Source organism: Haliaeetus albicilla, chromosome 23 (assembly GCF_947461875.1).
Source record: "Haliaeetus albicilla chromosome 23, bHalAlb1.1, whole genome shotgun sequence".
Lineage (NCBI taxonomy): Eukaryota > Metazoa > Chordata > Aves > Accipitriformes > Accipitridae > Haliaeetus > Haliaeetus albicilla.
The window spans coordinates 4,969,352-4,984,712 of record NC_091505.1 but is presented as its reverse complement, the minus strand read 5'-3'; the positions used below and the strand labels follow the sequence as shown (position 1 = coordinate 4,984,712).

General features: G+C 40.6%; 1 protein-coding gene across 3 annotated transcripts in view; it reads right to left on the bottom strand.

Annotated features, from left to right (window-relative positions):
• Window positions 1-15,361, bottom strand: part of COL4A6 (collagen type IV alpha 6 chain) — a 140,860-nt gene that overhangs the window by 39,108 nt on the left and 86,391 nt on the right. For all 3 annotated transcript variants that reach the window (XM_069810975.1, XM_069810976.1, XM_069810977.1), the window contains exons 5-12: window positions 14,283-14,417; window positions 12,094-12,138; window positions 6,185-6,301; window positions 3,624-3,692; window positions 2,106-2,141; window positions 1,623-1,685; window positions 964-999; window positions 796-837 (exon numbers count right to left, since the gene is read on the bottom strand). In XM_069810975.1, the coding sequence (XP_069667076.1) occupies window positions 796-837; window positions 964-999; window positions 1,623-1,685; window positions 2,106-2,141; window positions 3,624-3,692; window positions 6,185-6,301; window positions 12,094-12,138; window positions 14,283-14,417 (543 nt within the window). The remainder of the gene's footprint in view (window positions 1-795; window positions 838-963; window positions 1,000-1,622; window positions 1,686-2,105; window positions 2,142-3,623; window positions 3,693-6,184; window positions 6,302-12,093; window positions 12,139-14,282; window positions 14,418-15,361) is intronic.

Here is a 15,361-nt window from a genome sequence, read left to right as displayed (position 1 = left end):
AAGTCACTGTAATATCCCATGTACATAATATCTGTATGCCTGAATGCTGGCACAGGAGTTTGGTCATGGAAGTCAAAAGACCAGACTGAAAATTAAGATGAACAAAATGCATTAATGCAATCTGTTTCAGAAGAGTTGTGGATATAACACATGGCAAGTAAAAAAAAAAAAAGGCTCAGATTTTGAATCAACAGGAAAACATTCCAGAAAAACTTTGGGGAGAAATATGAAAGAAAAGGAGACAAGAAACAATTCGAGATGTAGAATGCTAAGAATTGATTTTAACAGCAGCAGAATCAAGTCCCATATTGAGAACATTGAGAAGCCCCATTATGCCCATGTAAATTCTCACACAGACTGCAGGACACCCATTTAGCATAGTGAAACTATAAATTACACATCGGTTGACCCAAAGAATATTATGAAAGCCAAAAAGAACGAAGTCAGTAGAATAATTCAATACAAGAGCTGAGGGTTGAAAGAAACTGAAAGACAGAGATTCTAAAAATGTCTAAGGACCTCATGTCTTGGTAACCATGAAACTACTGTGCTGAACTGAGATTTTCCCTTTCCCCCTCTTCATCTAGAAAAAGTTGCCATTCTTTTTTTGTGTACAAACAGATAATGAACCAGCAAGACTCTTTAGCATTTGGACTGCCAATCAGTCCAAGAGAAGAGAAGAAAAAGGAGAAGAAGAAAATGCTAGAATCTAGCCACTTTCTAGAGGATCAAGCTATGATGGAACACTAGACTGATATTTCATGGTCTTTGCATAACAGAACAAGTTTCACCTACCTTTTCTCCTTTTTCTCCTTGAAAGCCTAATCCCATGTTACCCTAGGAGAGAAAAAAAGATGAATGAATAACAAAACAACAACAAAAGCATCGCTATCTAGTAGGCCCACAGCACTGTTAAAAAAGCCAACAATCAGGTGTAGAAAGACAGGAAAGGTAGGTACTTACTTTTGGACCTGGTGGCCCAGGGGGACCCATTGGACCCTAAATGTGAACAAGATCAAGATTTTATTTCTTTTGAATTAATTAGGATGCACACAATTGGAGCAATGCTGGGATCTGCCATGATACCCGAACTTTAATCTCTTGCCCCAAAGCAAAAGTAACTGATACACATGATCTTCAAGTGTTCATATCTATAATAGACAGCACAGCCCTTTGGTACTGTGGTTAATTAAGAGCAAACTTCAGTTTAAAAGCAACAAACACATAGTTCATTTTTACCTTTGCCCAATGGAAACTCACTTATAGCATCTTGAAAAAGCAACTCTTTAGCATATTTCATGATGAGAAAGTCTCCAAACATGCAGAGGTCAGCATATTACCTCTATTCCCTCTATTCCCAAGACGAGGAAGTACTAGGGCTTTGCTGGAGCCCTCATTCATGATTGCTGCTCTGAACACTGCTCCAGAGAGGAGCCTTCCCTCTTGTGATTAGATTAAACTATCTAAGTTCAAGTATTCTATGCTTGAAGTCAGCTGTGCTCAGCCCATTTAGATGCACACACACTTTTGCTCATTTTCATGACACAAATACAGACAAGGAGGGAAAACTGCCAACATTGTGAACTGTTCTATCAACAAGTGCAACAGTTGAGGTCTCTTACCTGCAAACCTGGTAATCCTATAGGGCCTGCTGAACCTATCGGACCTGGAAAACCTTTTGGGCCCTATGAGGAGAACATAGGACAAATACAGAATGTGTAGCACTTACCCCATCAAACCACAACCAAAGACAAAGTCAGTCTCAGGAAACATTAAGTAATACCCCCTAATTAAGTATGCCAATTTAAATACTATAACAGTCCATTTCATATTATTAGATGTATTTTGAAAATCAAAGTTACAGATTTCAATGGTAGAAGGGAATTTGATCTGAAAAAGGAAAAACAGAACAGATAATAGCAAAAATCTGACTTCCTCTACCATAATGTGGATCCACTCATACCATTACAAAGCTGGAATTGCTCATGCTACTGGTATCACACATGTAAATACACTAATTTGAAAAGTGTCCTTGAGAACCAACACAAGAAAAATTACCCACTTAATATTCTTTAAAACCATTATTTCCCAAATGAATAACTTACAGAAATTCCATCCAATCCAGGAAGACCATTTTCTCCCTAAAAATTATAAGTGCATGAGTAAAAATTACAGTATGTTATTGCAACAACCTATAAGGAACATTAAGTTTTGTATAAATAGAGATATTTGCTGCTAGTTAATATTAGATCAAGTGTAAATGGGAAAATATTTTGACACATGTGCTTCCATATTTAAACTGGGTAATGGAGAGATTCCAAAACTCCAGAGAAATTACAACCATTTTATTTATGGGTAACAAGACAAACTAAATTGGCATGAAAAAAAATATGTATTAATTGTAAAAACACTGGAAAATACACTATAAAAATTTTCATTACAAAGCCACTATAAAATATGTAAAAGCATATCATTATTATATCAAATTATCTGTATTTCCCATAAATATTGAAGTAAATAAATAAAGATCTATTTAACTTTTACTAACTTATGAGTGTATATAATGTAGGTAGAATTTTAGAAAAGTTCTTAATTTTGACCAACAAAGTCAGTGTGAGGGGCCTCACATGACAGAATAAATTTCTTAATATTTTCAGTGTTTAATGAAGCATGAGGCTGCTAAATATTGCTGAATTCAGTACCACAAGAGATACTGAATCCTTTGTAGATTTATTCCAAACCTAGTACTTCTGGCAAAAATCAAAACCATGGTAAGCCGATGAGTCTTTGTTTCAAGGCAATAAAGAACCAAATCTTTTACATGGGCATATTCAAGAACCTATTCACAGTTCTGAACAGTGAACTGAAATTGTCTATCCGTAGTTTGTATTTTCTGTACAGGAAATAAAATTACAGACTTGATACAGACATTTCAGGGTGAGGTCCTTATTAAATAGAGAGAGTAAAATCCTAACTTCACAGCGGCAAAGGATGGAATACTATGAGTGGGATATGATATTCATGTATTTAAACAGAGAATATGACTCATTACTTACTAGTACCTCCCAGCACAAAAACCACTGGGAGGCAGCTGGGATCTCACAGTAGAAATCTTAACATGCACTTGTGAATTTCCTGAGCTGTTATTTCAACAGACCTGGCACATGCAACGATGTCAGTTATAGGAAGTTCAGAGTAGATGAAGGGCCCCTCCTTTGCTACATCTACATCTAGAAACACATATGCTACCTCATATAAATCAGGATAAGCTTACAAGAAATTCTTCACATCCATGGTTTGACACCACAAACAAATGGTGTTAGCTCTCCATAGACAAGTGAAGGGTCAGCAACTATACTAAACAGTAACAGGATGAGCAATGTCCCACTATGGGATGAGTGAGATCTCTGCAAAGACCAAGCAATTCCACTTTCTGAGAGCACTCCGTGTTGCCGTTAATGAAGTTACTGTAAGGCCTTTTTCACAGCTCTGCGTTCAGACATACCCAGGACACACACACCTAACACCATGAGCAAGCTAACCTGCAGCATCAGCCTTGCAACCTGTAGGACATTAAAGTGTTTCTTGTACTGCATTTTCTCCTACAGGATGACAAGTCTTACCTTCATTCCTTTAAGACTGCCTTGAGCAAAAACAGGTTCTCCCTTAAGGCCTTTTGGGCCAGGACGACCCTGATTAAAAAAAGTAAAAAATAAATTTCTGGAAAAAATATTGATTTAGTTTTTAAAGAATTTATATTCAGCATAATGAACAAGGCAAACTCCTGGCTCCAGTAAACTGCAAAAGTACCACTGTAGCTTTGTCAAAGCAGCTGTGATATTATGACAACTCAAGACTTCCCGCGGCTTTAGAAAAACAAGGTTCTGCAAACGTTTTCTCTGGTATTTTCCTGTTTATATTAGATTTCCCTTTTATTTTAGGTCTTTGACAACTTTTAAGATCCCATTTGAATCTGTTTGACATGGGGTAACCCTCCTGTTCATATACATATCAATGCCATCCTGAGGGACCTTGACAGACTCAAGAGGTGGGCCCGTGCGAACTTCATGAAGTTCAACAAGGCCAAGTGCAAGGTCCTGCACCTGAGCTGGGGCAATCCCGAGCACAGATACAGGCTGGGCAATGAGTGGATTGAGAGCAGCCCTGTGGAGAAGGACTTGGGGGTATTAGCGGATGAAAAACTGAATGTGAGCTGTCAATGTGCGCTCACAGCCAAGAAAGCAAATCACATTCCGGGCTGCATCGAAAGAAGTGTGGCTAGCAGGTTGAGGGAGGTGATTCTGCCCCTCTACTCTGCTCTGGTGAGACCCCACCTGCAGTACCGTGTCCAGATCTGGAGCCCCCAGCACAGGAATGACATGGACCTGCTCGATCAGAGGGCTGGAGCACCTCCCCTGTGAGGACAGGCTGAGAGAGTTGGGGTTGTTTAGCCTGAGAAGAGAAGGCTCCAGGGAGACCTTCTAGCAGCCTTCTAGTACTTGCTGGGGGCCTACAGGAAAGATGGGGAGGGACTTTTTACAAGGGCATGTAGTGATAGGACAAGGGGTAATGGCTTTAAAGTGAAAGAGGGTAGATTTAGATTAGATGTAAGGAAGAAGTTCTTTACTGTGAGGGTGGTGAGACACTGGAACAGGTTGCCCAGAGAGGTTGTGGATGCCCCTTCCCTGGAAGTGTTCAAGGCCAGGTTGGACGGGGCTTTGAGCAACCTGATCTGGTGGAAGGTGTCCCTGCCCATGGCAGGGGGGTTGAACTAGATAATCCTTAAGGTCCCTTCCAACCCAAACCATTCTAGGATCCTATCTCTTGTTTAACACTAAATCACCAAAGTTTGTTTAGAATCAATGAAAGAAAAAACTGGTAGACTGCATGAATCTTCTGTAAAAGCTGCCATTATAATTCTAGATTTACCCAATTTATTTCAATCTCGACCATCCCATCCAATTTATCTGAGGTGATTTCATTTAATTGCCAACTTAATTTGAGAGGGGTTGGCTGATCCAAGCAGCTTTCCTTGCCAAAAATGTAATCCTACAAGTGTTACAAAATAGAAATCTGAGCAGCAGGTATGAGTAAATTAGTTACTTTAGAAAGCAGTACTTTAATTTGATCTTATTGCTTCAGTATTTTTCAACATCATATGAATTTCAAGTCTGGATGACATGTAAAGATGTCTTAGCACAGTTTAGAAATGCTGAAACAAATAGCATTGTTTACATCCCCCAGCTGTATTTTCTTCCTCTTCTTCATGTATACATGCAAAGTAGTTCCGTTATATGTATGATTAGTCACATGACCTGGGTGTGTAAGATTGGGGTTTGGATGTGAACAAATATTCAAGTATATGTCAAATATTTTAGTATCAAGTCCATATTTTTTGCTTACACTTCAAAAATAACTACGTACTTTTTAAAAAGACTATAATTCCCAAAACCATTTAGGAGTGGAGTTCTTACAACTAATACTACCCACTTAAAACAGAGTGTAGAGAGTGACCCAGCTACCTTCACTTCCTCTACAGTCAATGCAGAAAAATGGGTATCTCCAAAGACAATTCATCCTGAAAGGTAGAGGGGGAGAAGTGCTCTTGCAAGTACCACTCTCTGGAAGAGGAGAGTCCAGATGAATAGATTAGACACCTAACTTCAAGGTGTCCTATGCAGGCTAGATAAAATTCCAACCTGGTAGAAAAATGTTTTCAAAAGTAAAACACCTGGAAAGTAAATCCTATTGACACTCAGTGAGACTGAAGCTTTTGGCTATCTTAAGACATGAAGGAAGGCATCCAATATTTAATGCATAGACTTGAAGATGTAATAACATCCTTTCCGGAATCAGCATCCACTAACTTGAAAAGTGCCAGGTGGAAGATGTTTGACACTTCATGGTTCTTAAGAACTTTATAATGGTTTCTTCTGAGTTAGCTTTAACACTACCAGTGACAATGGTATAATTTCATGTGGGAGCATACTGAATTCACAGGATCTTCATTTTATCCTCAGAGTGGAATTTCAGTAAGAAACTTATACTGAGCTCTAACAATGTTAATAAACTTCGGGTTATTAGGGTTCTTCCTAAGTACTTGGGAATTACTTTTCCAAAAATGGCATGAAAAGCAAATCCCAGCTTAGTGACTACAAAACACCGTATTTGAGCTGGGACATACAGGCAGCCCAGGTAGGCCAGGAAATCCATCTGATCCAGAAACGCCAGGACTCCCAATGGTACCATTGCAGCCATCGAGGCCAGGCAGACCTCTAGGTCCAGACTGCCCAGGGTGACCCTGTGAAAAGGGGAAAAAGAGAGAATGACTGACAGGATGCATTATTTTATTAGTAATACTGTCCCCAGAAAACTTGATATCTTCCAAATGGCAACGCAAAATAAAAGAAATGCGCGACTCCCACTCAAGTTCAGTGTATGGCAGACTGCAACAGAACTAGCTTCTTTGGCCAGCATTGTTTATCCTCCCCAAAGCTTAAATCCTAGAACATTGGCTGCATTCATTTAATTACCTTTTTCTCCAAGGGATAATTTTCTGAAGTACATAACTTGTGCATGAGTAGGTCCCGAAAGGGCAATACTCATCCCACAGCAGTCTGAAATATATGGCATATAACACAGTGTAAAACAGCACGCAAGGGTGCACCTGACACCAGGAATGGAAGTTGCTCATGTAAAAACAAGGGCAGAAGCAGACTCAACAATACTGAGCATTTATAATTCCAATCTGCGTAAAGTTTCAGTGACTTCCCTTCCTCTCCAGCGTGGATTCTTTCCTTTAACAGTTCAACAGATGTTACAGCTCCAGCATCAGGCCATTCAAGCAAAACAGCTTTTCTTGTTATATTAAACTTAAAACTTTAGGCAAAGCAACCAGGAGAAAGACCTAATTAAACTAACAGCATCTAAAAGAAAGTATTTGTAATAGTCAATTAATCAAGCAGAGTAAAATATAATTGTACCTAATTCTGATTTCACATCTCTTTTGCCATGGTGTACCTCTATTAATCTGACTAGCATTTACTCAGCATGGCACTGGTGCAAAGGAGATCAAAGTTTGAGACTTCAGTTACTTTTTCTTCAGTGTCATATGGGTATGTGTAGGCAAAACACAGAAAGGCAGAACTGTCAGTCACACTACCCAGGTTTCAAGCAGTTCCTTATTCTATCCTCCTTTTCATAGAAATGAGTTCTGCAGCACTGAAAGACACTGTTTTGTGGCAAGAAGAAAAATGAACCTTATGGAGATAAGTATCAGTTACTGACAGTTCTTTCCCTCCCCTCTGTACACCCTGATCTTGACTCATCCCAAAAGTACTTTTGTTTGATCCCAAAGATTCATCCTTAAGATATGGCATTAAACAAGTTATGACTCACACGAGGAAAGTAAAAAAATAAACATGGATAAAATGGAGATAAAGCAGAACATTAACAATCGTTCATGCTTGACACTTAAACCAAAACACATTTGTGTTGCTAAAGGTCTTCCCAGTCCAAGCCAATAGCATATGCTCTGACCAAACTCAATGAGAACCTTGCAGTAATGTAAAGCCTTTTATCTAAGGATCTTAAAATGCCTTGCAAAAATGTGGGAATGCTATAATCTTCATTTTACGGATGAGAAGCTGGGGGCACACAGCAGCAGAGTGACTTTCCCAAGGATGCAGAGCAACTTAGGCCATAATTATGTAAATATTCAGGCTGATCACTGGTCTCAGCTGCTGCCAGGAGGGCTATCGCACACGCCTGCTTACTCACACCTACCTCTTCCCTGTGCTGGCATAAGCACAGGCAGAACAGGCGAGGCAGAGCAGGAAACCAACACAGCAGAAAAATAACTGTTCTGTTTCTTAATGGGGTTAATTTTCAGCCAGATGAGTTCCTTGGTCCAGCTCCTTCAGCAACTACATTGCGATCCTTGCCAACAAAATGGAGAGAAGGGGAGAGAGCCCAGATCTGCTCTCTGTCAGTCAATAAGGTGCAAACTGAATGAATGTAAAGTGTGTCTATGCTACAGGATCAAGGTAGCTCACCTTGACAAGTATAAATTTGAGATTAAACAAGGCCCCAGGACATGGAATGAAGTAATCCCAAAGCAGTAGCATCAGGCACCACTGCATACACAGTACCAGTTGCCCTGATGATTAAAGTCTGTTTGCCAAAATACCCACATGTTCTGTGCAAGCAGGGACTTGCCAGGCCCTGATAAAGCGACAGGAGAAGGCTGAAGCACCAATTTATTGCCACTTATGTTTGTCTCTTAGAAATTATTTCATTGGGTTCCCAAAGCTGGAACAAATCAGTGGCAACCCACCCTCCTCCATCCATACGGGATGTCATAGCCAAGAGCAGCAAGTCTCTGACGGGACAGGCTGTGACTGCAGAGGGAGGCCAGAGTGGTCAATGTCTATCAGGTCTTTCACTTTGTTTACAGCATTAACAAAACCAGAAGCTACGTGGGACAAGTGCACATGTATCCGGTTACAACATAAGGTGACCAGCTGCAGGGTTTAGTGCAGCTGAATAGCCAACATCTGCCCCTCAGAGCTAGACAACGGGGAGCCAGGCTGCTAAGCCTTTAGTGCTGGCCAAGAGCCAGCCCACAGCAGGCAGCTGACTGGTGGTCTCATGTCTTGGGAAAAGCTTTGGGTGAGATCTCCTAACTCTTGGACCAACACAGCCTGTTAAGTGGCCCAAAGGACGTTGGTATCCTCTCAATATGTGAGAAGGGCTCACAAAGAGAGGACATAAAGTATGCTGACCACAGCGATTTCTTATGTGTATTAAATAAATCTGTGGCCCTGGCACTTAATCCCGTGGCATCCATGCCCGTGGTTCTGAGCCAAAGCATGACACAGACTGACACACACGCACACACATACACATGCTGTCTCTTCCTCTTTAGGAAAAAAATCTACAGGATTTCCTACTTTCCAGCGAATCTGCTATGAGATTTCACAATGTTTTGTTTTAAGAACCTTACCTGAGGAGCACCCACAACTGACTTCCTTGAGAGTTGTAAAGTTCTGGCTTAAGTGAACCTTTTCCCCAGGGATTTAAAATACTGATTTAAAGAGCTGTGTTGACCTGAAAAATGGTGGTTAATAGTTTCACTGCTCTCATCTCCTCTAATTCCTGTTTTGGCAGATGTGCCAATTCAGCACAAGCACCTCAATTGACTAAGGCAGAAGACTTTTACAAGCTTCACTCATACATGGCAGGGTGACTAGTTTACAGACCTGAGTTAAAATACAGGCTGTGCTCTCTGTTTTCACAAAAGGAGACATTCCGTGTGAGACAAATAAGAAAACTCAAACTGTTCATCTAGGCCCTCGCTTTATCTGACTCTTGCTTGTACACTAACGCTGTGATCCCAAGGTGCCTCTTTTCTAAATCAAACAGCAGAAAGGTGATCCCAACAGGAGAGCTCAACAAATATTTAAAAACAGGGAAACAAATGCAATTAAGGGTGAACACAAAACTAATTGAATAAGCAGTTTCATGGATTGCTACGGCAAAGTGGCCTTTTTACAGCCATCACCAAGTGCTTGCGTTTCCTCTAGGAGGGTCCCAAAATGGAGAACTTTGCATGTAGCTCTAGCTTTCATGGTACAGACAAGGGCTCACTTCTCATAGAAATATTTCCTTCTAAAACTCCTTGGACAGTTCATGAAAAACTATATACATCTCCTGGCTCCAGTTCCAGCCTTTTCTAGAGGTATCCTTGAATCTTGTCCTATAGGAAAAAATAAACTTCCCAAGTAGGGCTAAGGATTTGAGGGTTTCTTCTACAGTGTGACACGAAAGGCTAGCAATAAACACATATCGCTGCTGTATTTACTAGGTTAAAGGGATTAGTCAGGCCAGCTGCAACAACATGATTTACTTGCCACCAGCATTCCCCAAGGGAACTCTGTGGAACACCACTTCCCTTAAGGTCAATAGTGGTATTCCCCTCTGAATCACAGCCTTGCAGTCCTTTAGCCATGACTAAAATATACCTGCCCACGCTAACATACCTGCATACTACAAAGAATCACTCTTCATATTTAGATTGTGCAGAGATAGCAATATATTTTTACTTCTCTTTCACATGTATCAGCACACACATGCTCCCTCTCCTTTGCTCTGCGTTTCACACATCTATATAATATGCATACGTTCGTATGCATTTCACAACAAATCTAAACTACTCCCTATCCTGAAACACAACTGGCAAAAGTATAAATATTTTCTCAAGCAGTGGTGGTTGCTGTTTTCACCCTGGAATAGAAGTATTTATGTCAATGGCTAGAATGTAAACAGTATGAACTAGTTTCCCTTCCCCCTTTTCTGCCCTGCACTTGTGGCACAGAAGAGCCACGGTGGTGAGCACTTCACTGCTCATGAGCAGCAAAATCTGCCTCTCTCCCATTCGCCCACCAGCAGAATACTGTAAAAGCAGAGTAGATCTGCATATGCTGGAGGGCTTTGAATCCTCTCATCTACCTCCTCTACTCTTTCCTTGAAATGCCTGTTGCTGCCAACTACCTGGCAATGGCTGATGCTGTATCTCTGCCTCCCCTCATTGTTGGGAATCCCCTTTCTCCAGAGCCTCATCTGAAAAAATACCCTGAGAACAGCATGTTCCCACAGTGTGTTCAATTAAATTAAGTATTATGGGAACAGCTTGTTCTCTTCAGAGCTAGAGAGTTGGCTGGTGGGATAAGAAAAAAATAGCAGCAAGGGAGTAGAGCAGGAGAGAAAACAGGCAAGGATGAGCAGAGGGGGAGAGAAGGACAAGGGCCAGGAAGGAACTGAAATCAAGGAAGCTCATTTACAGGGCCAACTGTGCATTTTCAGCCAATCTATCAAAACAATTCAGTTTTTGATAGGAAGTAAGAAAACACAGCTCAACTGTTGGAGATCTTGGCCAGCAGAGGAAGTGGGGAAGATGAGAAAGAGCATGAGTATAGTCTGAAGACACAAGGATACAGAAAATGGAAAAATGTAATCAAGAAAAGAAAAAGAATTCTAATACCAGAAGGAGAAACCAGGATGAGCTAAATAGTATAGAGAGAGCAAGGAAGTTTGGGGCAAATTCTAAAGCTGGCCCAGCTAAAACTCCCCTGAGGTAAAGTGTAAGACACCTTTGCAAAAATCACTGGGGAAAACCAAAGAAAAGCAAGCTGGTCAAAACACTCTAGGCACATAATTTTTTGTATGGTAAAGGAAACAACAGTCACTAGAATGTTAAATTTCTAAAGAATGAAAGAAACAAACAAAAAAATTCCTGATGGTCAGGGAAAGTGGTTACCTACCCCTACCAACCTGGAAAATGTAGCAATTATCTCTTTCCTGTCTTAGGTATCTGAAAGGCTCAGGTCTCAACTAGAACTAGCACCTAGTGCAGAAGCAAGGATTGTCTGGAGGACCTCAGCTCTAATCATTGTTTTCTTTCACATCATAGCAAAAGAAGATTGAGGGAGACTTGGCAACAGTTATCACATACAGGAAGCCTGCTTCAAAGAAAAAGTGAACAATCTGGTCTCTGTCCACGATGAGTAAGATGAGAACTAAGAGGTTTAAACTGCAGAAAGAAAGACTGAAGTTAGGCATTGGCAAACCTTTTCTAATAGAGAAGTTAGAGTCTCCATCATTACAAGGTTTTAAGAATCGGTTAGAAAACACATACTAAAAATGGCCTGAAGCACAGCTGATCATGCCTGTTTTCGACTGAGGTCTCTTTCAATTCCATAAGTCTATGATTTTATGATATGGTGTTTTCTAGACATGGTGCTGAGAGAACATGGTGCTGAAAGAAAAGCTTATCAATGATGCAGTGGATCCCCATGTAACTCAGGCTTGCTTCCTGATACATATCAACTTCCTATCATCCCATAATAGGATCCAAACCTCTTATAAAACAGCATGGGATCAGCAGGTAGACTACCAAACACTGCCATTTCCCTCCAGAGAGAAGCAAGCACTTGCAAGATACACTATGCATGTGTTAGGACAGTTTCATTGTGCTTACATGCTTTTGACTTTGACTAACATTCTGGTGATTTGTATTTACATATGCAAACTTACTGGGATCCCGTTGATGCCTTGAAACCCTGGAACTCCCATTGGGCCCTGGAGAAAAAGAGTACTTATTATATTTCACTTCACCAATCTGTATATTTCAGTTACCTGTAAGGTACTTTTCACTCCAACATTTTCAGTCTTGGACTTTAGCTTTCAAAACCAAAAGGAGCAAACTATCTCATGCAGATTCTTTCTGACCGCAGGGGTCAGTGAAGATAGGAACTGAGCATCTGAACTTGACTGGATGCCAAATGAGTGTTTCAGGAATGTTTTAATCAGGCAATTTAAAGTAAAAATATAATCTTCTACTGTACATCTGGAGAAAACAAGATGCCAGGAAAATAAACAGTCCAGTATAAGATTAACTCTCAGTGTCACACTTCACCTTCCAAGAGTTTCAACAGGACTTAGGGGTTTTTCTATCTGTGCTTGGATAGCACCACCCAAAGATGCACAGACCACTGTATTAACTTCAGACCACCCCTGGCTGAGTTGCAAATAATTACTACTTTGTTGGTTCTACTGCTCTGCTCTGAACAGTAGCAAAAGAGACTGTGTAAGCAGAATATCCAGCCTAAACTGCTCGTGCTTTGGAAAGGTAAAGTATATTGCTTCCACGAGGGATCTTATTGCATGTTGATATTGCTTATGTATCCATTTCAATGGATAGAAACAGCAGTTCTGGAGTAAATAAGGCATTTTTTCAGTGCAAGGAAATTGCTTCCAATCATTAAAAGCCAGTTCCTAACCTGGTTTCTGTGTCTTCCAAAATCCAGGTTTAATGATTTCAGTGTTATCTGCTAGCATTACGAAAATGCTATCACACATACCAGCACTCAGTCCTTGTTTTGAATCCTCCATTGCCTTTCAGATGAATGCAACACCAAAGCAATGACCTTCATTGTCATCATTTTCAGTTTACTTGGTTCTTGTCTTATGAGAAAGGGTGACTAGAACTCCAGAGTGTTGACTAATATTAAATGAGAAGAGGGTGTAACTACAGCATATGAAAGTACAATTGAGCTAGCTTTCATCTAGCTAGCTCACCTGTAAGTATCTGGGAAAACATGGAAGACAAACTCTGCAGACCTGCTCTGCAGGTCCTGATACCTAAACCATCTGTCTTTGTCTTATTTGCACACATTACCTGAGCACCTTGCATCAAGTAGACTGGTAAGATGCTCTGGGATAGTCCCAGAACACAAGCTCTTGTTCTGATGTCCCAGACTTCCTTCAGATTTTAGAAACCAGGCACAGCATGCAGGACTTCCTCTGTCTTTTAAGCTTGCAAGCTGTTGTCCTTGAAACATTCCTTTTGTCCAACCACATAGGCGTGACAGTAGGAATCTCATCCCAGTCCTTGCATCAGACAATATCAGACTTCCCCATTTTATAATCCACTACATAACCTCTGTCAGGCTATGTGGTGGGAGCATATACACGGCTCTGGCCTATGCAGTGGGACTCAATGAGCCCTCTGCATGCAACCCAAAACTCATGATGTAAACACATGCCTGGTGCACAATGCAAACTTAAGATGAACTATCCACATGTACCTACTTTTTATTACTGAAAGTATTGGTTCGTATTTTCATTCATTCTTTTACCTAGCTCCAAACTCTCCTTTTGATACTTCTTTCCTAAGAAGAGACAGCAGAACAGATCCTAAGGACATTAAGACATTTCTGTTTGTTGTTCTGCCCATTCTTGCACACTGCATTCATTGACACCCACACCTTAGGGGTTATTCCATTTAGTATGACACAGTTTATAATATTCTTTCTGTTATAAATAACTTTGCACCTGCAAAACTGAATTGCAGGTTTCATTTAGTGCCCATTCCTTTTGCTTTGCTAGACACCAACTCAGGATCTTCTACACAGGAATCAGCACCAGGTCTCTCTAAACGTAGTGTGATAACACCCATCTATCCCTGAGCATGTGAAGTGAAATACTATTTGCAACAGCAATACTAATTTGGCTATGCTTCATCTACCAGGATGGCTACAATGTTCAGCAGCTTTAGGAACTGTACTCTCATTCAAAAATAAAAGCAGGGGATTCTCATAAGACACTAATGAGATGCTGCTGTGTTCTTACCCCTGGGCAGATAGTCCAAGACCATTGTTATTCATTCAAAAATATATACAACAGATCTATTGTAGGGGCAGAAAAGTCACTGTTGAGCCTACCTTGTCGCCTTTCTGTCCAGCTGGTCCAGGGGGGCCCACTGCTCCTCTCTCACCTTTTGCTCCTGGCAAACCTTCTGGGCCAGTAAATCCAGGTGCACCTATCGGTCCTTGAAGCCCAATCGGTCCTGGTCGACCCTAATATACAACAAAAAAATAAGTCAATGCACCATGTTTACAAACTCCTTTGCAATTACTCTATCCAACTCAATCTGCAATCCAATTTGATACCTCTCAGGGTAGTTAGGACATCCTAAAGTTTTTCCTGTACATTCTGGGATAAAGAGTTTTTAGAAGTTATTTCAGGGAAGTCATGAGTAATAGTAAGAAACCTCCCCATTTTCCTGGAAGATTTATTACTACTCATATTGCTGTAGGAAGGAACAGGGGAAGACACCAGTGTTTTGAGATCAAACTGACTGCTGCTTCTTGAGTCTGTAGCTGTATTTCCAAGCTGTAAAGTGCAAAAAGATTTTGCTCATGCTTTAGATCAAGCACAACAAAAAGTTAACACAAGATGCAAGAATTGCATGGGTCACATACAGTCAGAAAGCATATTTTAGAGTATTTGAGACTAGTACAATGGTTGGCTCAAGATTGGGATTATTTCCACTGTGCTCTCCTGGTTAGCTTATAGATGGGGTGTGGATTTTGATTTCTCGAGCACAAAAAGAAGGGTGCAATGACTGAGTATTGCCCGAAGATGGCAGCCTTTTCTACAACCGCAGAGATTCATATGTGACTGATGAACTTTCATTGTTCTATCACTACGCGGATGTGCAGAGTAGTCTAGTACTTGTTTCTGAAACAAGCTAATGTTGAAAAAAATTTGCTGTAGGTGCTCTGATTTTTTATTAGCCTCAGAAACTGCCTCTTGGCAGCTGAATGCTTAACACAGAGTTTTGTGTTAACATTTTTGTACTTTTCATTTGGTTCATTTTGAGACAATCTGAAAGAGATCAACAGAGTCTAAGGTCTCAAAGTATCAGTAGAAAATGGCAGTTTAGGGCTATGCTTTCTACTGGCAAGACAGTCAGTAGATTACATGAAGTTATGCATGCAAAGGATCAAGCCTTACATTA